The 13,638-nt window shown below is 38.9% G+C and overlaps 1 protein-coding gene across 15 annotated transcripts in view; it reads right to left on the bottom strand.

Moving 5' to 3' along the window:
- BCAS3 (BCAS3 microtubule associated cell migration factor) overlaps positions 1 to 13,638 on the bottom strand; it is a 353,580-nt gene that overhangs the window by 301,543 nt on the left and 38,399 nt on the right. For all 15 annotated transcript variants that reach the window (XR_011804336.1, XM_038165977.2, XM_038165973.2 and 12 more), the window contains exon 8: positions 3,248 to 3,355. Coding sequence is in view for 14 of the 15 variants with exons in the window: in XM_038165977.2 (XP_038021905.1) it covers positions 3,248 to 3,355 (108 nt within the window). In the remaining variant the exon portion in view is untranslated. The remainder of the gene's footprint in view (positions 1 to 3,247; positions 3,356 to 13,638) is intronic.

Here is a 13,638-nt window from a genome sequence, read left to right as displayed (position 1 = left end):
GAAATGGAACGTGTACTTTAAACATTAAATGCATTGGTTTAAAGATTCAATATCTAAATGTAATTATTTCAAAAGCATCAATATAAATTCTACAGTGATAAACTGCCAGGTTACCAATACATGGCAGTTATGGAGGATTCTCTCTCATCCCAACCACATAACCTTCATTTCAGGAAGTACACAGATCTGATACAGAACAACACAGCATATTTATGATATACCTCCTGCAGTAAAAGCTCCATTAAAAACAAAGAATGGAATTGCAAGGATCCTGAATTACTTTCAATGACTCAAATAACAATCAAATCAACAATCAGTAGAACACGAGCTAAATTTGAAATTGCCCATTGCCCATCTCATTGCAAATTTATTAAACCATCAGGTTTTTATTTTCTAAAAGCCCGTTTTTTTTTTTTCATACCAAGACCATCAGCACACAAATCTGCAAGAAACAGGATTTGTGTCAATTAGCAAAATTACAGGTGCATGTTTATATATGCTCTTGTACATGTTGCTATTGTAAAATATCTGTTCATTACTTGAAATAAAGTACCACAAACCACCATAGCTATGGCTATGAAATACCACACCGGCTAAATGAATAGGGGCCAAAGATGCAAATTTGGAAAGTGCAACACCTTGAAAGTTTTGCAATTAGGATACAAATTCTTCTACATTAATGACTTTCCAAAAACAAAATTTTATATTCTTGAAATAACAACACCACATAGGGAGGTGACAAATAAACAAATCTATTGGCTATCTGGAACTTTTAGCAATATTAGAAAATTAGTAAGAAACTGGTAATTACTTCATCAAGAAGAATGAGATTGGTTTTAGTTAGTTGATTGAAAATATGGAGCATCATTAGGTGTTCTAATAGTTTTAAATTTAAAGATACGATGTGGCAAACAATAAATCACATCACTCAATGACTAAATGATGGTCTTCAAAAGAAACACCAATAACCAGATATTACACTACTGAATAGTGTTTAAAAAGATGCTGAATCACATCAGTCTCAACACGTCCTTTGGTAAATGGTGATGCTAATCTCCCATCAGTGTGAAAAACAACTAATAACTCCTAACCCCCTTTTTTCCCCTGTTTTTAACTGTTTAGTCACAAGAACGACTCCTTTTCCCATGAGAGCTCAGTAGCTGCCAGAGTCTTTGCTGAAGAACTGACTCGAATCAAACATATACCTTACCCACATGCTTGCTGGTATTTTCACATACTCAAATTGTCATGATTTCCAATTACAAAAATGTATAAGCACCCCTAAATAGGAGGATTTATTTTTTGTGTCTGTCATTCAATTTTCCTTTTGGTGTTAAACTGCATGCACTCAAAAGGCACGTAGATGCAGTGCTTAGGGGCTTGTCTAGCGGTAGACTTGGCAGTGCTAGGTTAACAGTTGATCTTAAGAGTCTTTTCCAACCTAAACGATTCCATGACTCTACTAATTTTACCAACACATTTTTCAAACAACTTGGATGGCATCTGTAGCTCCCCAGATGGCTCCTGAAACCTTTCCAGTAGGCTGGTGTAACACTAGCCACTTCCATCTCTCTGGCACAGAAACTGATCCAGGCAATAAGCCTTGTTCTGCATACTGAATTCCTTCAGATCTCCTATTATCTCATCCTGGGACATTGCTACTGCTCTGTTTACCAGTGTGCCTCTATCCAGAGCCACGGAGAAATACCAATTCTTGGAAGGAAGGCAGAAAGAAGGGTCACTCGCAGACAGAAGTCTTTCTATATTCACAGACCTGCAATGCCAGTATGGGAAGCACGTGCACACCTCCACGGGGAGCAGCGTACTTGCCAAAAGGAGAGGGCAGAGCAAGCAACTCAATGAGAGGGACTGAGATGTGTAGTCATAGAAGAAATTAACGTAAGATTTCTTATTTGCTTGTAGCCCTTTTATTGTGGTAAAGATGCTCCTGTATAAATCTCAAATTTTAAATGTTAGAAGTTATAAATTCCACATATATAAATATTTGTTTCAAGCAAAATAATACTTTCAGTTAAAAGGCATCTTCCAGTCACCTAAGATGAAGAAGAGAAAAACAACAGAAACCTACAAACTCCAACTCCTTCCACAAGTCCTGTAAGAGAAACTCAGCCAATGAATAATGGAAGGACTTTTACTGCATGTGCAAGTGCAAAGTACATGTACACAACCTCTGTATATTTGAGTGTAATACTTCCGGATCCTGTACATTTTTGTTTTCTGCTCCTCAAAGGTGTACTGTCTTTCTCTATAAATGAAACCTACTTGATGGATGATTCTAGAGTAGAAGTACATAAATAATAAACAGTTTTCCCTTCTTCTGCAACTCAAGTTTTATTTTAAATTCAAACTTTGGACTCCATTAGTCTATTGTATGGTTAACGCACCATTAGCACTGCACTTGGCCACATTTAATGCATTTTCAATCTGAAATAGTGAGCTTTCTGTGGATAACAACAGAACCTGATACGTTCCAGAAAAGCAGCTACCCTGGATACAGCCACACAGCTTTGAAGTAACTTTTCCATTTTTACCACTTAGGAAAAGAAACATTAGCACCTGGAAAGACTTTTTAGTTGGGAGAGACTTTGAATGATGATTTGCCTTTTGACTGTTTTTACAATTGGATTTTTCTTCTGCTAGGAGGCCAGGCTGGAAAGATTTACTATCATCACACTGTACACTAGGGAACTTTAAATTTTTCAAGGGACAGTTGCACAGATAAGTATTGAACTCCTGACAGGCTTTTAAAGGAACAGGGACCTATTCATGGCACATAACTCTCACCAACTCAACCACTTCAGTGAAACTATTTCTTGATACAATGATCCTACCTGTGTCCTACGTTAAGCAGATTGACTGGGGATAAGAAGCAGTACCATCCTTTACTTCTTTAAATATATTTACACTTTTAGAATCTCACTACATAATTAGTTGTGGTATGAAAGGTGTCTGGTCAGCAGTACTACTTTTCTTCTGTAACTTTTCCTTGACCTAGTTTAGGCATAAATGTGTGAGTTTTTAAGGCATCGGAGAAGCAGACTGCCATACCCAAACCAAAATATTACTTGAGAAACGGAGAACAGAAGCTATGCTTGCAGCGAAGTCAAAATAGTAAAATCAGGGAGTGCACATACCAGAAATTGTGTTCATTATGGGAATTTTACATGTCCTAACACAGAAAGAGTATACAGTAAACATCCTAAGAGTATACAGTAAACATCCTTACCTTTTATTGCAATGCAGATCATAAATAGGAGTTTTGAACTGTATGGACTTGACCATCTCTCCTGTCCGCAGAGAATAGAGGTCCACACAGCAGTAAGGTGGGCTTGTGCTAAAATGAACACAGAAACATGATTATAACGAAAAGAGGGAATTTTTCTAAATTGATAGTCACATTATTTCGATGGGACAAAATAAGCCTTCATAAATCTAGCATAATGCTGGAGAGAACATGAGTTTAATATAAGCTTTCTACATTTAGGGAAGGTATGATCACAAATCGAGTTATGATACCCACAATGGTCAAGAGGACTCGTGCTGTGCAACCAGTTAGCAAGCACTTAGTTTCCTTTGTCCCAGATTAAGAATTTGGAACATCAGATCTGACCGCAAAATACAGCTCATTTGACAGGCATGAAATTTTAGACTGCATTTTGGTCATTTAACAAATATTGTGCAGAGTAACACTTTCCTAAAGGGAGTACTTACTTCACTCCGTGCAACAGCTGAACCATATGCCTATTTATTTGATAGAGACACATTACACAGAACTTGCATTACATCTCTGATGGACTTTTGTTTGAGCTATATAGATCTTTTCAACTGCTTTGTGTCACTTTTATCATTTAAATATAAATAAAGCTCTAGGGCCATTCCTTAATAAAAAGGCTTGCTTTCTTTTGAGAGGGAGAAAGTGCTGAGTGTTCCGATAGGGCTGGGGAAGGTAGTGGTGGAAACCATTTTACAAGCTGAGAAGAGGCTTTGATGTGGCAGTTCTTTTCCATAACACCTTTTTTTCCCCTCCAAGAACACATTAAAATGTTGGCTACTTCTAGGTCAGCGAATATGAAGCAGCACAAATTGCCAGCTGTACAAACATATACTAAGTATTGGTAAAGGAGGGTGTTTCCCCTTGCCCATATCTGTTTTATTTTACAGAGTTTAACACAATTCCTGACACAACACTTGCTTGTCCCTTGGATCTGCCCAAGCTGCTCAAGAATTTTCTGGAGAAGAGTACAAATTCCGACTGCTGACTTCGAATGTCCCAGGATAACAAAATGCAGCAGAGACACAATATGCGATATATGCACCAAAAGACAACAGCCAAAGAAATAACAGAAAAAAGCAGTTTGACATTTTGCCTACAGAAATTCTTCCCAAAACATACATTTTTCTAGGCACATGCTCAGGCTAATAACTGGAGGGTGCTATTTATTACTTTTAAGCACTTCAAAGGCCCTTCAAGAACGCTTTTAAAGCAATAAGACTCAAGTCTAGTTACCTTCTATTAGAAGCTCGCTGCTGCTAGAAAATACAGAAAACCACAGAAAAATCTATGTACAAACTTTTTTTTTTCATTTAAGTACATTTATTACTGAAAGGCAATTCTGCTTTTGATAGAAGGATACACAGATTGTTATTTCAAAACAGAAATTAGGTATGTTTATATGGCTGCAGTTAGATTTGCATAACTGACAGCCATTCCTATTTCCCTAACAGCCCCTGCTGAACCTAAGTGTGCCGTGCTGTTTGACTTGCCATTTGCGTAACTACCTGACTGCAACTCAAAAGCACGTACTACCTCATACACACTGCACCCACAAAATTACAGGAAACAATCTTGCACTCAAACGAGTGACTATTATTACGCCACACCTTTCTTCTGGCTGATCAAGTCAAGAATGCATTCCCAAAGCTTTCTGTAAGCAGCACTGCCCAAAACTCAGCACCTTCTGAGCTCCCCTGCTGGTAGAGACTAGGTCAAACCTACTCTGAAATTCCACCTACCTCCAATTCAACTCTTTCCAGGTGTTACCTTTCTTTTCTTTCCCTGGTACACTGCAATCTATGATCAGAAAATGAGATGCAAGGTAGTTTTTTTTGTTTGTTTTCCTCCTTATTATTTTATTGTTTTCTGAAATACGTACAGAGTCAAGGTCAAACATTTGAAAAAAATGTTGGGACCTAACAAACAGAAACACATGGCAATAGCCAAAAAAAAAATCGTCAGACCTGTATTCCTTTCTTGCCCCATAACGCTTGTGCTGCTGGCAGCACAGGGACTCGGCATTGCCACAAGTCCTCAGGAAACTCAGGATGTCATTCTGGGGAAGAAATGGGAAAGGGACATTCCTTGGCTAAGAGCTATGTCCACGGACTATAACACAGACGGGTGGAAGCGCAAGCAGCTGCTCTTTATTTGGCAATATTTTCAAAGGTGCAAAGGTAAGAAAAGTTTCAAGCAGTAAAAAAAAAAAAAAAAAAAAAAAAAGGAAAAAAGACTGCTCTCCACTTCTCTCCTTACCATTTTTTTCTGGTTATTAATCCCTCTCCCTGTTCAAAGTAATGGCTGTTACAAACCTCATTTGCTACTAAGTACTCTCAATTCATTAAGCATGAACTAATTCAGAGAATGTTCCTAATTTCAGTTTATAAATTCTACTCCAAAAGCTGTGTACCTGAACAAGGACTGATACAATGGTGAAATCCACCATGTTCAGTTCTTTTTCGATCCAGACTCAGTAACAACTCAATGTTTTCAGCTTGTTGAAAAGAAAATCAAGGATTTTAATTTAATTGTTCAACAAACTGTATATAGAAAGGATTCTCCAGTACTTCAAAATTTCTTATAAAATACTAAATAATTAATAAAATATTAAATATTGGAAATGGCACATCTGAGAAAGAAAAATAGCACTCAGTGCAATCAATAATCAATACGATTCTATTGAAATTTTAGCTACAAAACCAGAAATATCCAAATTGTCACAGAAAAGCACCAAAACCACCACGGATTGCAAGACGGAGCCCAACAGACTTGCAAAAGCATCTCTTACCAATCGGAAGCTCTCAAAACCTCAGGACTGTGTGAAACCAGACTGATTGCATCTTGCTCTAGTTCAGAAATAAGCTATCAGAGGATCACACAGCCTCTGTGTAAATGTGCCAAAATCCACCAGTTGATGGCATATCCTAGCCTACAACAACCAAGTGCCACCACCAGGGAGCAAACCAAGCAAGGAGACCTCTGGCTGAGCAGCTTTTCCTCTGCCACCCTTAGGTACCGAAGGTCTGTGCCCGTATCGCTGCTGAGATGGGCTCTGCTCCTATTTCAGTGTACCCATGACAATTATGAAAGGGGAAAGATGAAGACAGCAATGTGAAAGCACTGGCTTTGGCAATCTGGTAACAACATTAAGTCTGTCACAAATACAAATTTTGCAGATTACTCCCACAGCTTATCAATAAATTCTTGTTCTGTGCCCTGGCTGCTACAACAGCTGCTGAATGCAGGGATAGCAACAAACTTTAAAGATAATGGGCACAAATTCACCAGCTTCAAACTGGTGGCATTAATAAATACACAATTACACTTCAGGCAATCTTCTATTTGATTGTTACAACACAAGGATAGCAGAAAAGTAACAGATGCCTGGTACAGCTGGCACTTGAGTACATCTGTGCTTGTGCATCACGACAGGACCATCACCTCCTCCCGAGTTGTTAGCAGGGAGTCACATGGTTTATAAACGCTCTGGATAAAATGTTTGCACACAGACACAAATACACTGTATAAAACACACGCTTTTGACATGGAAAAAAAAGAGAAAATTGATGGAACCAGCACAAAGCCATCATTTTTTGTGCCCAGAAACAGCATCGTGCTCGGCGAGACAACAGGCATCAACTGCAGGATGGTCTTGTGAGCCCGGAAAGAAAACAATAACACTTGAGAGGAGTACCACTGAAATAAAGCTTTTGCAGTTAATTGTGGAATTTTAAAAAGTCATCAGAGGATGAAGGCTGTTTGGCTGGCATAGGCATCGCTATGGATTTTGTCCTCTCTTCACAAAAGATGGGGCTAGAATCTAGAAAATGAGATGAAGGGAGGCATCTCTACCTACCTCCTTCTTGTTCTACACATGTACACCATGGTGAGATGTACAACAACGCCATTCGGAACAATGACAGAAGCTACAACAGCACAACAAATTGTAGATAGCAATAAAATTGCTAGAATAATACGAACAACCTTCACTAAGGAGAAGTATAAAGTTGTACAGGACATCACAACTGTCAAAGTCTTCTATCATCTCTAGTTCTTTATACAGGCTCTGCAGAATTCTTTTGGAAAACAATTTTGTCACTTTTGGTAGCCTGTGTCTTAACATATTAAAATGACAAAACAAATGAGAAATTTAGGAAAATGTGTAATTAAAATAAATTATCAACAGTGAGATCGCCTGAAGAGATAACCTGCATTGATCTAACAAAGTATATATAAACTGTCACCTCTCAGGACCATGCTATTAAAAGGACGCTAAACAAAGCCAGTATTAAATGCATTTTCCCAAGGCACATCACAAAAATCTGTCCTAAAGATCAATTAAGCCAAGCATTTGTTAATTCAGTTGCTGGTCCTTGATTTCCCTGGCTAAAGGAAGATGAAGCTACCTGCACACAATCGCTACAGCATTTTCCACCCAGAGTCTCTTTCTGGTGACTTGACTTCACATGATGGAACAAGGGGAAATAGCTGATTTCCAGATGCTACATATAAATTGACCCTCGTCTGAGGTGCCACTCTGCAGCTTGCTCCATGTCCCTCTCGCCTGCTGGAACTGCATTACACCACGCTCCATCTTTCTCTAATTACCCAAAGAGTTACATTACATCTGCCTCATTCTGTCCTCTTACAAGGCAGTTTCTTACTGTATTTACTCAGGAAAAATATTACACTGTTAGCAGCAGGTTTCCTACAGTAATAATCCCCTTTTTTTATCTTTTATAGTTTCCACATTAAAAGAAAATTTTCTTCTTCTTTTTCCATCATGTACTGGCCTGCCTCAGGTGCAGGCAAGACAGAGTTTGGGTTTTGAGTTGCTTTGTTTTGCTTTTTTTATGGGGGGGGGGACGGGGACGACAAAGGCTGATGGTCAAGAACTTCTACTCATTATTACAATTGCCATTTAACATTTGGCAAAAAGAAGTCTAATCATTATTCCAGTTTTGATACTTCCAGGTTATTATCTGGCTAGTTATAAAAATAACGTTCAACCAACGTGTAGCTGAATTTGATAGGACTGAGCCACGAAACTGTACACGTTACGAGTTAGGTTATACTTAGCCCAAGTTATTTATTGTTCTAAGTATAGTATAGATAGCAAAAATGATTCAGATCAGCACACTAACAGCTCTCACAAAGCCACCTTCAGGCAGCAGGTCATGCACTTCCAGTCTAAAGCAATTTGGCTTTTGTCAGGCAGTCATACTGCAGTTACCACTGGTTTACATACAATTATTAATTAAAATATAAGGTAATTATTCTGTCAAGATCTGTCCGTCATCTTTAAAGCTGTGTTTCACAACCAAAAAGCTTTTTTCATTGCAGTGTTTCAAAATTAGTTCAGGTGACTGCTTTTACTGTTCTCTTGTGATGTACCATTTCATTTTCCCCATCATTTTTTACTATTTCTAAGAACGTAACCACAGGTGGACGTCTGCTGTGAGGCTGTGTGCTCCCAGACGTGCTTCCCATTCTGTGATGGCCAGTCAGTCGTCGGCCCAGCACCATCTTCATTATTCTGACACATTCGTCCTCTGGTGGTTTATTTGTTCGCATGCGATTGGCAATCATTTTTTCAAGCCCAATAGACCCAGCATAGAAAACAGCCTTAAATACTTGTGGTGCCTTTAAGAAAAGCGGTAAAAAATATTAAAACTTAGCCTGAGGTCCTATTAAAAAACCTAGCAGTACAATGATCCCTCACTAGGCCCAGTTTTAACTATCTGTGGGATTTAACATTTACAGACACATTTAATCAATTCATTTAAAATTACTGGCCTTAGGAGGAACTCGGCTTCAAAACTTGTTTTACAAAAGACAGCTTGGTTCGTTGTCAGGTCAGAGGGGACCATTACACCACCTCTACTGCCTAATGCAGGCTGCTAGGTTCCACCTGGGGACCTCTTCTGACACCTTGCTGGGATGCTTTAGCCCCAATTTGGCTGCGGGATGGAACAAGTCACAGGCAGAAAACAGAAGAGGGAAATGTGGCAGCAAGTCCAAGGAGCTGCAGCAACCTCTGCTAGCTGTGGCCAGTCTCTGATGCTTCACAGAAGGGGAAGGAAAGCAAAACCAAACTGCAGTGCACAGCACAGAGTTAATTAATTGTGTACTGGAAAAATTCCTTCCTGAACCTTCATGCTGCAAAGTTGAAGCACGAGATTAGATTATGATCTGTAGCAATATTATTGGCATGTTGAGACCACAAAGGCAATTCTGTTCTCCTCAAGGCCCCTGAAGAAGGTTTGCTCAGATTAACAGATTTCAATACTAAAGGATCATCTTCTCTTTCCAGGCCAAAATGTCCCAGAAGCTTAAAAAAATATTTTTTACCATGTAACCTAATCTTGTCTTGAAAGACTTCAAGCAACAATGAGTCCCCTATCATTGAAGTTATTCCAACATTTAGATCATTTTATTTTTACGACATTACATATTTCAGGATAGAATCGTTTTGCTTTTAATAAATCCAAGGGTTGCATTATTTATTCCTCACACCACCACTGCACTAAAAGGCTTCATTAAGACTTTCAGCATCTAGTCCCCTAAAATTCCCTGGCTTTCTGCATCACAACTTTCCACAATAACAGCTTGAAAACTCAACTCTGTAAGTAATTTTCTTACTTCCATTCATGGCACTTGAGATTCATTCAAAATCAGGAAAAGCAGAGTAGGATTTCTGAGAAAGTGACACTTCCCAAAAATGTGTGTGTAGCAGGGAAACACAAAGCAGCACAGACATTTTAAGTGTACCACAAATTGCAAAAAGCATGGAAGCACTTATTTTTAAATAAGAAAAACCTGTACCAGTCCTAGACACATGTTCCTAAATCTAATCCTTTAAATACAAGTGAGGAAATTATTTGATATGGCACTAAAATATTTGTGTTAAATACTGAAAGGTACAAACTTCTCTCTTGCATCTTCCTCAAATATTTTGATCAAAGCCATCGGTCTAGAAATAAACTTTCACCCTCTTTGTAGTCTTATTGGCATATAACAAAAATATTTTCAGCAAGTGATCAACTGCATAAAACATTTTGTTGTAGGTAAACTCCAAGCTCCACCTCAAGTAGCAAGAAAATGAGGGACCAAAAGAGATCTGTTATTGTTTGCCTCTGTGTGGAAAGAAACAAATGGGACTTATCTGGCTGTGCCAAAGCGACCACTAGACAAAATTTAGCACAGCCACCTGCCTGTGCAATATGCAGTGACTGCTTGTTTGGACAAAGGAAATGGATAAAAGGCAAACCAACGTGCATCAGTTCCTGCATAACACTACTGGGGAGAATGATGATACCAAAAACTGGGAAGACGTAACGCTGCTTTCAAAGTGTCTTGTTCAAAAGAATAAATAAATAACTAAATAAAGTCTGCTGGCCCTGCAGGTTGTGATCTGCTGCAGGAATCCTATTGGTATCTTGTTTTTCTCTCTCTGCAATGGCCTAAATCCCTGTCCTCAGGTGCCAACAGCTTATTTTTACTGCAAGGTGTGGTGCTGTACAAACCTTTCCTTCATACAGGCAAAATGGTATTACCAGAATTAGCTGTCCTGCCGTAAATTATAGAAGGCAAACACATTAAGCAACTATGGTGCCTTTAAATCGGACAGATTGTTTACATCCATAGTCTCCAGATGGCTAATCAAGGCAATAAACTATCAATATTTGGGATTTGCTATTTTGAGAGGGGAAAAAGAAGTTTTTCTGTCTACGTATATTTCAGTCCGTTCTGTTATGGAGGATTAAAAGCCTCAGTGTCTTTCAGATCCCTTTCTTTAAAAAAGTAAATAAATAAGCAGCCTATTTTCCGTCAGAAACATCTCTTCCGAGCTGGCTCCTTCCCCCGTTCTACCTTTACTCATCAGTTCCCCAGCTGGTAACGTGCTGCTGAGCGTGCTGGGTGTGCAGAGTCCCGTGAAGCTGCTCGAATAGCGCCCCGTGAATCAGTTGTCAAGTGCTGCTCCTAAGTGCCAGGCCAGCGCTCCCCTCCAGGAGATCAAGTGCCGCCACTTACCCTAACAGAGGAGCGCAAGGCACATGCTACACACGTGCACCACAAATAGCATCAGCACCGGGCCATGGCCATACAAGACACTTCACAGAAACACACAGCAAGAAAAGCCCCTAATCCAACAGGTTTATTATCTAAAGTTGGATGAAAAAAGCACTGGAGGAAGAGCTTGGGGAAGGAAAGGAGACCGTGTGGCACTCGTGTTGCAGGGAGATGCTGGAGCGCAAATTGAAGTCTGACTGAATGAGGCAGGACATCACGACTTCAGCCAGCAATGCAGGACTCTCACACCTGGGAAAAGGAGCTGCCATCCCACTTTGAAAGCTCCCATCTGAGAACTGCAGATCTCTCTCAAATGCCCCAAGCACAGTACGACCGGCCAAATTTTCAGTTACGTTTAACTGTGTACTTCCAGATGTTGCTATTTCTTTTTAAAAGGTGTCAAAAGCAGCCCTTAGTTATAAGCAACATATACAAACTTCTCCCTTAGATATATTTAAGAATGTTCCATCTTGTTACTAAGTACAAAATGATCACATATGAGAAATTAAAGTTCAATCAGGAAATATCTTTTATCACCAAACGCATATGGAAATTACCGTAGCTTTCTGTAACAAAAAAAAATTGCACACTGCTCTTCTACTAGCGGAATGCACTGTATTTAAAGAGAATATATAATAATTATTACCAAAGAAATAAGCTTCTAAAATAAAAAGCACAGATCAGATTTTAAACTGCTCTCGTTTTAATCTGAAAGTGAAATACAGCTATAGTAGAGTTTCATTCGTTCCCTTCAAAAACTGCTTGTGACCAAACAACCAGCCCTGCTTTGTTACGGTTTACTATACACTTAGGCTACCAAGAGATAAATGAGGGAAAAGAGTGGGAGAAGAAAAAAGCTTCAACATAAAACAAATATCAACATAAAAGCTACTTACGCTTTTTTCAAACAAATGAAGAAAATAAAGTTAAAAACACTGATGGCTGTAGGCACATCTACCACTCTATAAATGTGCTTTGCATGTTCATTAAAAAAAAAAAAAACTAATATAAAGATTAATTAATTGTTCCTAACATTTTATTTAATACTGAAAGATCAAAACAAGTATAATTATGTTTAAGAGATGTTTCTGTGGACAAAGAGCAGCATTTATCTCAACAGAAAATTTAAGGAAATATATCAAGTGTTTACAGGTGATGCAATACAGCTACGTGCAAGCATTGTTCGGGTATCTATTCGTGGAATATTGTGATGCTTTTTCTTGTACAATGAACAATAATGCAGATCCCTGCCATCCCTTTCCTATATGGACTCAACCATGGGTGAAGGCAAGCTCTCTGCACTGCACAGGCTGTGCTGGGAGGTGTGCTGACCTGGTGATTGCGGGACACGGACAGAAAGACTTCTCTGCTGCAGCCCCCACAGCAGTTCTCCTAGTCCCTGAGGTTTACCATAGCTCTGTTAGCAACAGATGCAGCTAGATGCTTCTTCATGAAGGATTTCAGAAAAGATTCAGCTGTTTAGAGTGCTGACAACTTTGTATTAGATTAGAAAAAACAAAATGTTAGTTTTAATGCAGTAAAAAGCAAAGCTACTGAAAGGCAATGTAGGAAGACGTTTCCTTACCAGTTGTGCACACTGCTGATATAGCGAGGTTACTCCTAACATATAATCATATACCATAGTTCATAAGACAAGCAAAATCCATGACCAAATACAGAATGAAGAGTTGTTTCCACTTTTGGGGTGGTTTGGGGGAAGAATCTGTAAATACAGATTTCCTGGACCATCATGGAACAGATGTTTGAGCTGATGGAGCTCACGGATTTTTGCAGTTCTGCTTCGACAGCCATCAGGTCCACTTCTGTTCAACCAAACCAACAGCTCAGTCTTTGCTTCCTATCTGTATTCCAGGTATCAGAAAAATAGTGTATCAACAGGAAAATTTAAGACTTGGTTTTATCAGCATATTGGTCATCCTAACATACCGTAACAGATACTACAAGAATGGTATAGCCAGTTCAAGTAGAAAAACAAAAGGTAAGTGGAATCCTTCAAAATAGCAAAAATTCTGGCAACCTCCGTATTATTCTACAGTTTTGGCAGCAGATGGCTCTTTTCACATTCTGCTTTACCAACAGTACATAACATGCTACTACTATTAAATTTTCTGCCCATAACAACATTTCTCATTCTTGTCCATTTATTCCTTTCTGTGTTTCTTTTTTTTTCTCCATTTCAGAACACATGAGGCTGCAGAAAGCCCAACAACAGCCTACAAGCTACCTCCACGTACCGCAGCACGCTGCAC

This window comes from Anas platyrhynchos, chromosome 20 (assembly GCF_047663525.1).
Source record: "Anas platyrhynchos isolate ZD024472 breed Pekin duck chromosome 20, IASCAAS_PekinDuck_T2T, whole genome shotgun sequence".
Classification (NCBI taxonomy): Eukaryota; Metazoa; Chordata; class Aves; order Anseriformes; family Anatidae; genus Anas; species Anas platyrhynchos.
Note: the sequence above shows the minus strand (reverse complement) of the source record. Positions and strands in the feature narration are given on the sequence as shown.